Source organism: Engraulis encrasicolus, chromosome 19 (genome assembly GCF_034702125.1).
Source record: "Engraulis encrasicolus isolate BLACKSEA-1 chromosome 19, IST_EnEncr_1.0, whole genome shotgun sequence".
NCBI classification, from domain to species: domain Eukaryota; kingdom Metazoa; phylum Chordata; class Actinopteri; order Clupeiformes; family Engraulidae; genus Engraulis; species Engraulis encrasicolus.
This window is the reverse complement of record NC_085875.1, coordinates 16,831,230-16,845,005: the sequence shown is the minus strand read 5'-3', so window position 1 is coordinate 16,845,005 and position 13,776 is coordinate 16,831,230. Positions and strand designations below refer to the sequence as shown.

At 46.8% G+C, this 13,776-nt stretch overlaps 1 protein-coding gene across 3 annotated transcripts in view; it reads right to left on the bottom strand.

The window, feature by feature from the left end:
* The window catches only part of numb (NUMB endocytic adaptor protein), a 113,628-nt gene that overhangs the window by 18,337 nt on the left and 81,515 nt on the right, over nucleotides 1-13,776 (bottom strand). For all 3 annotated transcript variants that reach the window (XM_063183705.1, XM_063183706.1, XM_063183707.1), the window contains exon 4: nucleotides 705-740. In XM_063183705.1, the coding sequence (XP_063039775.1) occupies nucleotides 705-740 (36 nt within the window). The remainder of the gene's footprint in view (nucleotides 1-704; nucleotides 741-13,776) is intronic.

Here is a 13,776-nt window from a genome sequence, read left to right as displayed (position 1 = left end):
TGAAGAAGTGGAAATGAAAGCATTAGGGTAGTCAAGCATTATTAGGTGACACTGTGTGAACAGTAGAGTACAGTAGAGTAGAGTAGAGTTGAGGGGGAAAGTGAAGAGTGTGATTGGTGGCCCAACAGGAGAAGCAGCAACAGGACAGACTGGAGAGAGATAAGAGATCCACACACACACAGGTCACTTCAACACACCAACGCACCAACCAGACCGTGACAGAGAAGACAAGACACGCATAAAAAAACACACACAAACACGCACACGTATGCACGTGCGCATACCCGTGCGTGCGTGCGTACACACACACACGCACACACACACGCACGCACACGCACGCACGCACGCGTCAGCCCTTCCAGATGAATGGTCAGGCTACACAGACGCACTGACATTAAACAGTGTGACTCCCCCCACAACCCCCACCCACACACACACACACCCACCCACACGCATGCATATCACCGCCTGTGTTTGTGCAGAAGGGGGCGGCGAGACGCCCCATTCATATCCTCATGCCTCCTTATCTCCTCTCAAGGGTGAGTATCACACAAGGGAGAGAAACACACACACACACACACACTTACACACACACATTGACCCACACACACACACACCCTGTCTGACACACACACACACATACAAGCACGCTCTGATACACACACGCTGACACGTGCACACACACACTCACTCACATAACTTACTTTGGTAACAAAGAAGCCCTTGAAGAACTTTCTGTCCTGGAGGGGGGAGGATTGATATGGGGATATGGGGGATGGGGGATGGGATGGGGATGGGGGGAGAGCAGGAGGAGGAGGAGGAGGGTGGGGGGGAACAAGGCACAATGTTACAGATGATGGACGGGACAGGACGGTAGGCCACATCACCGCTTGGATGTGGAGGAGGAGTCCGGGTAGGTCTGCGTCAGTGTGTGTGTGTGTAGGTGTGTGTAGGTGGGTGGGTGCAACAGGATGTGATGGGATGAGGTTAAGGGGGGTGAGTGTGAGTGAGTATGATGGGGGGGAAGTGGGAAATGGGGATGGATGAGTGGGAAATGGAGGATGGATGAGTGGGAGGTGGGGGATGGATGAGTGGGAAGTGGGACATGGGGATGGATGAGTGGGAAATGGGGATGGATGAGTGGGACGTGGGAAATGGGGGATGGATGAGTGGGAAATGGGGATGGATGAGTGGGAGATGGGGGATGGATGAGTGGGAGATGGGGGATGGATGAGTGGGAGATGGGAAATGGGGGATGGATGAGTGGGAAATGGGGATGGATGAGTGGGAGATGGGGGATGGATGAGTGGGAGATGGGGGATGGGGATGGGGGATGGATGAGTGGGAGGTGGGAAATGGGGGATGGATGAGTGGGAAATGGGGATGGATGAGTGGGAGGTGGGAAATGGGGATGGATGAGTGGGAGATGGGGGATGGATGAGTGGGAGATGGGGGATGGGGGATGGATGAGTGGGAGATGGGGGATGGATGAGTGGGAAATGGAGGATGGATGAGTGGGAGGTGGGGGGGATGGATGAGTGGGAGGTGGGAAATGGGGATGGATGAGTGGGAGATGGGGGATGGATGAGTGGGAAATGGGGTTTGGAGGTTGGTGGTGGTGGGGGGGTTAGGAAAGTGGTGAGAGAGCATGGCGCTCCCTTGGGGTCTAAAGTGAGGGCTTCATCGGGGGGGAAGTTAATAGGATTAATAAAAGTTAATAATGCCTTGTACTCCTGATCGGATGTAGGGTGGTGGGTTGTTATTGGGGTTACTGCGGTTATGTGTGGTTTTGTTATTCAGGGGTTACTAGAGGTGCACAGGTGACGTCTGTACTACAGGCCAAGTACGACATGCTTCCCTAACACGGACACAGTAAGACAGTTTTCGTAAGAAAACTCTGAAAGTCTGAGAAAATGAACCTTTGAATACGTAAAATCGTCTGTGAATCAATGTATAAAACTCTTCCTGCTTCCTAAAGAATACTTGTTTTTAATTGAAAAATTAAATGAAGGATGCACTTGCTACTAATCATGAATTAACTTATAAGGCCAGCTGTGGTATCTTGGCAACAACGTCCCAACAAATAAATAAACAAAAACAAAAAACAGCATCTCCATTCACCGTTCCATTCCAGCTAGGCCATCCGATGGAAGCTTTATCTAATCCAATATCTTGATGCTGCTACGACAAGCAACTTCTGAGACAAGTCAGGTCAGATGGCGAAGTCACAGCCTCCCTGTGACTCTCCCTCTTTTTCACACAGACCGTTCTCTCCATCCATCTCTCTCTCCCTCCCTCATACAGAATGTTCTTGTTCTTGTTGGCTGGTGTTCCCTCGCCTCGTGTCCTGTGACTGCTGATGCGTGGCATCGACTCTGGCACTGCACACCTTCCAGAATCAAAGACAGCCAAGCCCAGCTCAACCACACAAGAAACTGACCACCACATACCAACTGGCGATTATTACTGCTCAAATGCAGAGGTTTTGCTTAGCCAAAAAAAAAGAGGGGGAAAATGCTGTAACGGTCATGTTCGAAATATTTAGAACATTTCGGATTTAGCCTACACAGTCTGTTTCACATCTCAGGCCATGTAGTGGTACGTACATCCTGAATAAGGAGACATACGCACTGTGTACACCACATGAACAGGGATTAAAGCAAAAAAAAGTCATCTGACTGAACTTTTTTACCGGTTAGGTACCCGATCGAGTATCACTCTGTAACCCTACGAAAACCAATGAAGCCAGGCTTTGCCCTCGTAACGAAACATACACTGGTTTTACGCAAGGAATGGTGTCAGAGCCAGCGCTAGACATAGGCAGACAGGGCAGTCGCCTAGAGCAGAATAGGCCTATGTCTTGAGGGTGCCAGTAATACCAAAAACTGCCACAAAATCAGAACTTCAACCAACATAAAACTTTACACTTCACATTAACAATGAATATTCATTATACACTAAGTAGGTCTGTATACACTCAATATGAATGTACCTGTAGGTACTAGATCAGATGTGCTCAATCAGATGTAGGCCTACAATGCTATGTTTACAGATGCCAATTTCTAAATACAAAAAAGGGAAAGAGGGAAAGGGGGCAGGCCTAGGCCACCAGATTGACTAGAACTGGCCGAGAATGGAGGAATGATGGATACTATATCAGACTGCAATCACTGAACTGCAATTTGGGGCATGTTTTGATTATTTCCTCTTATTTCTACCCATTATTTATGAATTGTTCACAACATTATGCAGATTGGATTCACAATGAGTGTTGCTTCAAAATGGTAGCTGATCTCACAGAATTATTGACTTGGAATTGCAATGCGTTGATACAGTGATCCCATTAACACTGTTCTGGTGAAAGCACTGGTGCGCATTGCTTGCAGTTGTATTTCTGACATTTATAAAACAATGCACGGTCTGGTCATAGCAATCAGAGGGAGAAAACTAGTTGTTGGTTATAACTTATTTGTATGTTTTTCACCCTTTTTCACTATTCATCCTGTTACAAACAACTTGTTGACGTTTACAAAAAGGATGCGGTAGTCTGCCTCTGTGTTCTACCGTTTTGAAAACCTATGGCTACTTTTTTGCCTCTCGATGTGCGGTGCCAGGCACACGCTTACCATTGATATAAAAAACGTTCCCGCTTCCTGCACGCACTCGTGTTCTCTCATACAAGCTGACACGACGCACGCAGACACGACAAAGTCACAGTCAGACGTCTATCGTTTAACAAAAGTAACACACTTTCCCACGCTTGTCGCGCAACTTTCCACTCGAATCAAGGCAAATCGCCCATCCATCAGCCCTGAGTGCGCAGTGCGCAAATAACTGAACTCAAACGACACGCATAGTCCGAGAAGATGGACACAGACGTTGAGCCACTCAAAAACAAGCACACACACAACTGTTGCTGCACACTATTCCAGTTAGCAAAAATAGCATCACACAATAGCCTACAACAAGCCTTGGAAGTGAAACAAACATCGAAACGGCATTTATCGACCATATGTGTCCACCCATCAGAACACTGCTTCCCAGAACAAGACGTGGCATAAAATATTGGCTCTGCCTGGGATAGCAACAGTGACTCCTGTAAAATGCAACCCATTTTTAACTTATTTCTTGAATATATATCGGCAACAACAAAGTTAATCTGCTATGATTACAAATGAGTCATTTAGGCCTAAGTATCCGTTGTCAGAAAGACAACTAGAGCTAGTTCTATCATAGCCCTTTTACGCAGCCAGTCAAACGCGCTAAACTTTGAGGATGAAACGCGTGGTATCCTAGCTGCCAAAGATAGCCGTCCCATTGGGTCTATGAATAATGTTAGTAAAAGCCACAATGCTTAAAAGGCAAACCCTTCATGAAAAAGACATCATGCGCAGTCGAAGTAAACTATTCTTTTTTTATTCTAACAATCTGCCCCGGCAGGTGCAACGATAATGGAAACGTGTCCTACCTTCTTCCAGCTATGCATTCCATGCATATGCATTATTAGCCCATATTGGAATCTCAGTCCAACTCGTTTAACGATTGTCATTGCAATTTAAAGACATAGTATTACACGTATTTTCTTTTCTGCCATCAGCAACAATGTTGGCTATTTATTTTTTTAGTCTCTCACGCTGCGCCGCCACCGAATTGTTGACCGCTCGTGCTGTACTTCTTTTTTTTTTTGAAAGAACGGGGATGGCTCAAAACTATTGATGAGTGAATTGTAGGCCTATCACACCAGTGATGGAGTGTATAACTAAATCCGTACACCAAACACACCTCTCGTCACCTTCTCATGACCAGGAGTGCTCTCGATTTGTGTTCAGTTGGAAAGTAAAAATTGTAAATTAATTGACATAAATTATACGGACGGAAATCCGTCCAAACGAAAATCCAGTTGACGGAAATCCGTCGTAGTGACGGAAAACTTTAATCCCTGCATGAAGGGGTTAAGAGGAGCCCGAGTGCTCAGCGTAGAGGCCGAGGAGGGGGAACTCATGTTTCTTCCCGAGGCCAGGATGTTGCTGTCCAAGACGTCTGGACAGACAGATAAGGCCAGATGAAACACAGAGGAGAGGAGAGGAGAGGAGAGGAGAGGAGAGGAGAGGAGAGAGGAGAGGAGAGGAGAGGAGAGGAGAGGAGAGGAGAGGAGAGGGCAGGAGGAGAGGAGAGGAGAGGAGAGAGGAGGGCAGAGGAGAGGAGAGGAGAGGAGTGGGCAGGAGGAGAGGAGAGGAGAGTGGGCAGGAGGAGAGGAGAGGAGAGGAGAGTGGGCAGGAGGAGAGGAGAAGAGAGGAGAGTGGGCAGGAGGAGAGGAGAGTGGGCAGGAGGAGAGGAGAGGAGAGGAGAGGAGAGGAGAGTGGGCAGGAGGAGAGGAGAGTGGGCAGGAGGAGAGGAGAGTGGGCAGGAGGAGAGGAGAGGAGAGGAGAGTGGGCAGGAGGAGAGGAGAGGAGAGGAGAGGAGAGGAGAGGAGAGGAGAGAAGAGAAGAGAAGAGAAGAGAAGAGAAGAGAAGAGAAGAGAAGAGAAGAGAGGAGAAGAGAAGAGAGGAGAGGAGAGGAGAGGATTACTTTTCAGACTACTGCAAAAAGCTTACTGCTCTTACTTGAGCAAGTCAACCAGGAGAGATGCACACAGGCGCCAGGCCGACAAGGAGAGTGACTGCTGACTCTGTCCCTCTATTTCTTTCTGTTAGTCTGTCTCCGTCTCTGTCTATTTCTCTCTGTCTCTCGCCAATGCACTCTGAAATCGCTGATTTCTTTCCAGCTCATTAAGAGCTAAACTAATTGGGGTTAATGTGCACAGCTTAGAGTTTCACTGAGAGCATCATCAATTCTATCAATGGGTGGCGAGTTTCTATTGCCCTTGACATAAGGAAAAAATGAGTGGATTTGGAAGGTAGATTTGGATAAATTATATTCAATTCGTTTCCATTTTAAAAAGAAAGACAAACATCGCACAAATATTTCCACTCTTGCATGGTGTTCTGTAATGTGTCTCAATATTGGAAACAAAACACTGGAAACAACAGTGGACTGTGGATCATTCCGATTATAATAAAGAGTTGACTGGGATATTAGTCAGCAAAAAGCGCAGATACCATATGCTGACAACACTAGTAGGCAGTGAATTTGAGGAACAAAGGTACCCAAGTAGTGTGGCATATTTTCCAGTGCAGCCAATGCACAAAATAGGCCTTTACAAGACCGGTTGAGCTGAGAGCAGGATAGAAGGAGAGGAGAGAAATGCAATTAAATATTCTGAGCTCGGTGCCTAGATGAAATGTTTGGGTCACAGGAGATTTTAAAAAAGACCCTAAAGCTAAATTTTATTGCGAGGCAAGAGTTATTCACAAAATGCCCTAATTGAAAAATCACTAGCAACAACACATGGTTCCCCCCTCCTCTCCCCTTTCCCCTTCTTTATCGAGTTTGAAGACCTAGCCTACCGCAATGGTTTTGAACAAGTCTGTAATGGAACACGGCCTAATGAGGAAACTAATGAGGGAACAAAAACAAGTGCTGAATCACTGCCTGGCCGGTTCAGTCTCTGGACGCTCCTGCCTTAGCCTGATTATCATGACTTTCAAATCTCTTTGAGACTTGGTCTGACCAAGAGCATAACAGCTAATGTTCTTAAATGGCATGATTGACCACCTTCCTTGGTTTGCTACTGGTCTAGGGCAGGAAAGGCCAAGCCGTTGGAGATGCTCAAAGTTGATAGGTTCCCAACAAAGTAGGTGGAGTTCCCCTGCCCGGGGGAACTCAGATTGTACCTGAACAAGCTCTGTTCCTGAGCAAGTCGTGTAGACATAGAGGTAGAAAATAACACTAGAGGTGACCCCGCCCCCCTTTTTACGGCAATCTGTAGCGGCCATTATCTGTAGGTAGATCAGAGAAATGGAAATTAACGGAGAATGAGGCTCACCTCTGTCAAAAATGTCTTAATCATGTGAAAATGTCCATCAACACACTATACAAGGACAATAGTTGAAGTGTGTTGCTAACTATGTTCATAAAAGATATTATTTGATTTTTAAATGTATTTTATCGACTCATGATTTAAGTAGATATTTAGCCTGACATTTCAAATCTGGTCTTTGATTAATGTGTTACTTCATGTTCACACAGTTTTAGTCAATTTTTTGACAGGGGTGGGCGTGTTCTCCATTGACATGCATTGCCTGAAGGTACCTACACTACCTACGGAAGTTGGGAAGCTCCATCTGCCATTTCCCAGTGCTGTCGCAAATTGCTGTGTCCTCTCTAGTGTTATTTTATACCTCTATGCGTGTAGCAGAGTTGAAGGTGTTGCGTCACTGCAAGGAGCGGAGCCCGGATACTCCAGTCTAGCCTGGCTATAGCGAAGTCGAACCTCAGCGAGCATTTGGTCTGGTGGCCTACTCGCCTCCTTGAAATGCCTCTGAATGCCTCTGGTCGAAGCTACAATCCATAAGACCACTCATTCCTTCACTCACTTGCTAACTGAACTGGGACGTAGTCGCCGTAAAGGGACACTGTGCAGGAAATGGTCAAAAAGGGTACTGCAACTATGCTGCTCATTGAAACTGGGCTGCCAATTACCAAATTTGATCTTTACATGAAGGTTTTCTAAGTAATAAACAAATATTTTCTAGTATGGTCCAAGTAGAGTCATTTTTGCAGTTGTTTTTGGAAATTTAAAATGTCGGACCATGGAGAAGATCCTGCTTTTCGTGTATGAAAAGTGCAATTTTCCCAGTCATAATGAATACTTAGAATTTGATGGTGGTGGTAAGTTAAGTATTCATGAAAAAGGTAACATTAGTGAATGGGCAGCATGAATTCTGGAAATAAACAACTAAAAATCTCAGTGTCCCTTTAAACACGCAAATGCTCAAAATAGATTGCTCCCCTATCTCAATAGAATTTAAAATGTTCTAGATAGACCTGGTCAGACTAAAATGACAAGCTCAACTTTGTACAGCGTCACAGTTATTAATACCCATGGTCGGGGCCAGGCTAGGTCCAGACCACCTGTCCCAGACTACTGGCTCTGTCCTGCCTGCCTGCCTGTCCTAGACTACTGAGTCTGTCCTATCTGACTGTCCTAGACTACAGAGTCTGTCCTATCTGCCTGTTGCCTTTTCAGATTGAGAGACCACTGAAGTGCACTGAGCACTTGTGTATGTATGGCCATTTAGTGGGTGAGTTGAGGTTAGCGTTGTGGTGGGGTGGGTGGAGTGGGGTGGGGTGAGCTGTGCAACAAGTGGATGATCTTGCTCTCTCACACAGACAGACACCAACAGACACACACCCGTACGTACGCACACCAGACAGTCAACACACACACACACCACAAGGTTAGTCAATCTGGATCTACAGGGTAACCAGGAGGTAGGAGGAGGAGGAGGAGGAGGAGGAGGAGGGCTGTGTTGGTGGCATGAGGAGGAGATCTTTGGTGGGGGGGGGGGACATTTTGAACACAACCTGCTTTAAAAAGAAAAACAGCACATATACACAAAACACAACAACATGGCCAATACAAGCACACATGGAACACCAAAAACAGCTGCTACGTGAAGGAAGGAAGGGGCTATGGGGAAAGAGAGGGGAGGAAAAAGAGGAAAGGAGTAAAGGTGCAAAGGAGGGAGGGAAATAAAACAGAGAAGGAGGAAATGGGAAAGAGATGAGGAGATGAGACTGCCGTGGAACCCGGCGTGGACGTGTTTAGAAGACCAGCAGGTTGACCAGTCATCGTTGTTTTCTGAGGAGAGTTCCTGTTCTTGGTCATTTGTCCCATGCTGAGCAAAATTCTTTTTTTGTCCATTAAGGCGTGATTCTCCAGTTTTGCGCGTAGACCACAGTCAGCCATTGTGTGTGCGTGCGTGCGTGCGTGCGTGCGTGCGTGCGTGCATGAGTGCTGCACACAAATCTTTTTTGTCCATTATGACACACTATTCAGAGGATGTATGAATGTTGTACCTTCGGAGCACCTGGATTCCTCGATGGGAGCTTACAGTACAACTAAACACCTTTTAGTTTAGTGTCCATGTCCTGGATGAATAAAAGTACATTATTGCGGTGTCTCAGATGGCGCACCTGTTTCAGTGCACTGGTGTTAAGTGTATGGCGCACACCGTTACGTAAAACAATACGGCGGCCGTTTAGTGCATGCAGTGTCCATCGTTCATACACCCGGCATTTTTGACCATTGTCAGCACAGCATCCGGGCACTTTCAGTGCACTGAATTTCCATTGTGAGCGCCCCAAGTACTGAAACATAGCGCCTGACTTGCATGAGTGCACCATTTGAGACTTGCCATATGTCTAAGTCAGGGGTTCCCAACCTTTTCCAAAGTGGGGTCCACTCAAAATTGTCACATATGTTCCGGGCCCACTTCTGACCCAATAAAGAATAAAACTCAAATAAATCAATAGCAACACACACCAAAATATGATTATAATTTGTAGAAAATGATTTCAAGGCCCACTTGGAACACCTTCAGGGCCCACCAGTGGGTCCCGACCCATAGGTTGAAAATCACTGGTCTAAGTGATACTGTGGATAGGCAATGTCCTATGCCAATGTCCTATGCCATCCCCCCCCCCCCCCCCCCCCCGGTTTCATATCAGGAGAGAACTGAGCTGATCGTCCTGCAGTAGGTCAAGAGGACTTACTGTATTTCACTTGACAGTATATAGTACAACACAACACAGCAAGAGAGATCTCAGCTGATCGCCCTGAAGCATACCACTTGACAGCACAGCACTTGACAGCAGGGCTGTCCTAAACAATTATTTTTCTCCCAAATAATCTATCAACTGTTTTTTTTTTTTCTCGACTAGTCGATTAGTCAAGCACTTTAATCTTCAAAGGAAATTGGGGGGGGAAAGAAAGAAACCGTTAAAATTAGGTCCCTGAGCTCACAATTAGCTTTAAATCATGTTAGCAGCTTATTTACTCCGAGATGGGCAATGCTGAGCAATTTTAGGTTTCAATAAAGTAATAAAGCATTAGTAAAGTAAGTAAAAAAGCATTGAATTGAATGAAACGATTAGTCGACTATGAAAATTCTTGTCGACTAATTTTTATAGTCGATTAGTCACGATTAGCCGATTAATCGTGATAGCTACAGCACAGCACAGCACAGCACAGCACAACACAGATGTGGCCAGTTGGGAACGTTGTGAGGCGACTACTCCAGCAAGATGACTAGGCCTTGTCTCCAGTCCAGGCTGTTGTGAGGCGACTACTCCAGCAAGATGACTAGGCCTTGTCTCCAGTCCAGGCTGTTGTGTTGAATTGCGTTGTGCGCCGTCAGTCTGAAGGTGCAAATCACAGTGGCAGAGGCGTGATTCTCTAATTCCGCATGTTTGTAGACCACAGTCAGCCAACTCAGACTTTGGTGTGTGCGTGTGTATTTGTGTGCTTGTATGCGTGAGTGTGTGTGTGTGCATGTAAATGTGTGTCCCATCAACAGAATTCTCCTTTCAGTTACAGTGGTGCTCATATGTTTACATACCGCAGCAGAATACACGCTTTCTTGGCGATTTCTCACAAAATGTGAAGGATTACACAAAACCTTTTTTTTTCACTCATTGCTAGTGACTGGCTTAAGATATTTATTAGCAATCTTCGGTGTTTACTCTTTTAAAAGCATGATCATAACTCAAACAACCCAAATGACCCTGTTCAAAAGTTTACATACCCTATTTTCTGAATATGGCTCTGTTTAACATCAATGACCACTCTAAATTGTTTGTGGTAGTTGTGGCTAAGGCTCTTAATTTTCTCAGATGACAAAACAGCACATTCTTCCTGACAGAATGGTTGTTTCCTATAATATCGTTGGGTGTCTTACTGGAACCTCACATTGAGGTTTCCCCTGAGTGGCTCAATGATGTTGAGATCAGGAGAGTGAGATGGACGCTCAAAAACGTAATTTTATTCTTTCTGAAGCTAATGACGGGTTGATTTGGCTATGCTGAATTGAGCGCGCTGTCATTCTGAAGGTGCCATTCACAGTTGCAGAGGCGTGATTCTCCAGTTTTGTGTGTAGACCACAGTCAGGCAACTCAGACTTTGGTGTGTGTGTGTGTGTGTGTGTGTGTGTGTGTGTGTGTGTGTGTGTGTGTGTGTGTGTGTACTGTACGTGCATGTGTGCCTGTGTGCGTGTGTGCGTGTATGCGTGCGTTCGAAGGAGCAATGGTCTGGGTTCAGGACAAGCATGATCCGACACAGGAAGTGACAGAGGGGAACAGAGATGTGCAGGGGGGAACTGAGATGATATGTGGACGGGGCAGCGGGGCAGGGGAGCAAGTTTCCAGTTGCACTGTGGTGGAATGCACTACCAGAGATTCTTTAAGTATATAGAGATATGCCAATGTAATAGGTTGCTATGGGCACCTAATGTGACCAGGTTCCGGTCTGCCTAAAAGGGCGTGTCATAATGCTCCTAGCATTGAATAGAACAGTCCTTAGGTCTGACTAGGTCTGATTAAAGGGGGATTTCCCAACTCTCCCCCTTGCAATAATAGAACTCGGAAACAATGGGCCAATGGAACCTCTATCTCTCTACTCTCTCTGGTCCTACTGTATGAAACACGCCTGGACAATCTCACACACACACACACACACACACACACACACACACACACACACACACACACACACACACACACACACACACACACACACACACACACACACACCCCAACAGTACGGTACACATTCCCCCACACACAGTTTCTGATGCACACACAAACACACATTGCCTGGCACACAACCTCTCACACATAAACACCTACACTCACCACTAACTGTCGTTCACACACGCGCGCGCACACGCACACGCACTCGCACTCGCACACGCACTCGCACACGCACAGACACTCACAGACACTCACAGACACTCACAGACACTCACAGACACTCACAGACACACACACACAGGTGGAATATCTCCTAACAGACTAGGGGATGTGATGTGTCCTCCACAGTGATCCCCACTGATGCCTGCTAATGTGGCCACTAATGAGGCGACAGTCACAGCATGCTGTCAGACTGCTAACACCGCCTGTGAGATTATATCTGCTTGCATTGTGTGTGTGTGTGTGTGTGTGTGTGTGTGTGTGTGTGTGTGTGTGTGTGTGTGTGTGTGTGTGTGTGTGTGTGTGTGTGTGTGTGTGTGTGTGTGTGTGTGTGTGTCACTAACAATGAGTGAATGTGTTGCTATGTTGCAATGTTGCTATGCATGCCTGCATGCTGCCAGTAGGGTTTGGTTTGTACACAGTGAGCAGGGCGGCTCAGGGCTGCGTTTGGCACGGGCTAAAGTTCAGCTCAGCTCAGTGCAGTCACTTGCTCGGGTGTGTTCTCTAGCAGCTTCCCTCCCCAGCACCAGGCTCACTGCTGAAGTGGCGAACACGCACGCACGCAAGCACAAACGCACGCACGCACGCACGCGCGCGCACGCAAGCACAAACGCGCGCGCACGTGGGTCAAAGACGTCCAAAAAGGAATTGTCATTCAGTGTAACGGATACCTTCTGCTGACTGTAACTGTAAAAAAACAACTTATTTAAATTGTTTCAAGTGAATGGATGACAGCAGAGGCTTTCATGAATTCACTGGAAAAATAAATAAATAAAAAGAGTCATGTTTTTTACAGTTACAGTCAGCAGAAGGTATCCGTTACACTGAATGACAATTCCTTTTTGGACGTCTTTGACCCACACGCTCATCTGCTCACGCACACACACGCACACACACTTACGTGCACACATACAGACAGACATGCATACACAAACAAACAGAGCTGACTGCGACAGTGGCACAGCACATGCTAACGCTGCTGGGGGGGAGGGCAGCAGAGGATGCCATCCACAACAGCAACGCAAACACTTAGAGAAGCGCACACACACACACACACACACACACACACACACACACACACACACACACACACACACACACACACACACACACACACACACACACACACACACACACACACACACAAACACACACACATGCATGCACACACTGGCAATGACACAATTAAAGAAACACACACACACACACACACACACACACACACACACACACACACACACACACACACACACACACACACACACACACACACACACACACACACACACACACACACACACACACACACACACACACACACACACACACTCAAATCCTCACACACTGATCCGCTGGACATTAAGAAGTACAAGGCTGGTCTCCAAAAAGAGGAAATCTCATTATAGCACACAAGGTCACACACACAGTCACACACACAGTCACACACACACACACACACACACACACACACACACACACACGTAGACGTAGACCCGGTCACCCCTGCGCTGTGTCTGGTGCTGTGCCATCTCTGGTGCTCAGTGTTACTGAATAGAAAGCTGTAACTTAATTACACTGCCAGCTAGAGTTTCCTTAGGGCCACTGGAGGCCCATGTGTGTGGAAGTCAGCAATGGCAGAGGAGAGCTGAGCTGACCGGTCGGTGTGTGCGTGTGTGTGACTGTGTGTGACTGTGTGTGACTGTGTGTGTGTGACTGTGTGTGTGTGACTGTGTGTGTGTGACTGTGTGTGTGTGACTGTGTGTGTGTGACTGTGTGTGTGTGACTGTGTGTGTGTGACTGTGTGTGTGTGACTGTGTGTGTGTGTGACTGTGTGTGTGTGTGACTGTGTGTGTGACTGTGTGTGTGACTGTGTGTGTGACTGTGTGTGTGCCTGTGTGTGTGCCTGTGTGTGTGCCTGTGTGTGTG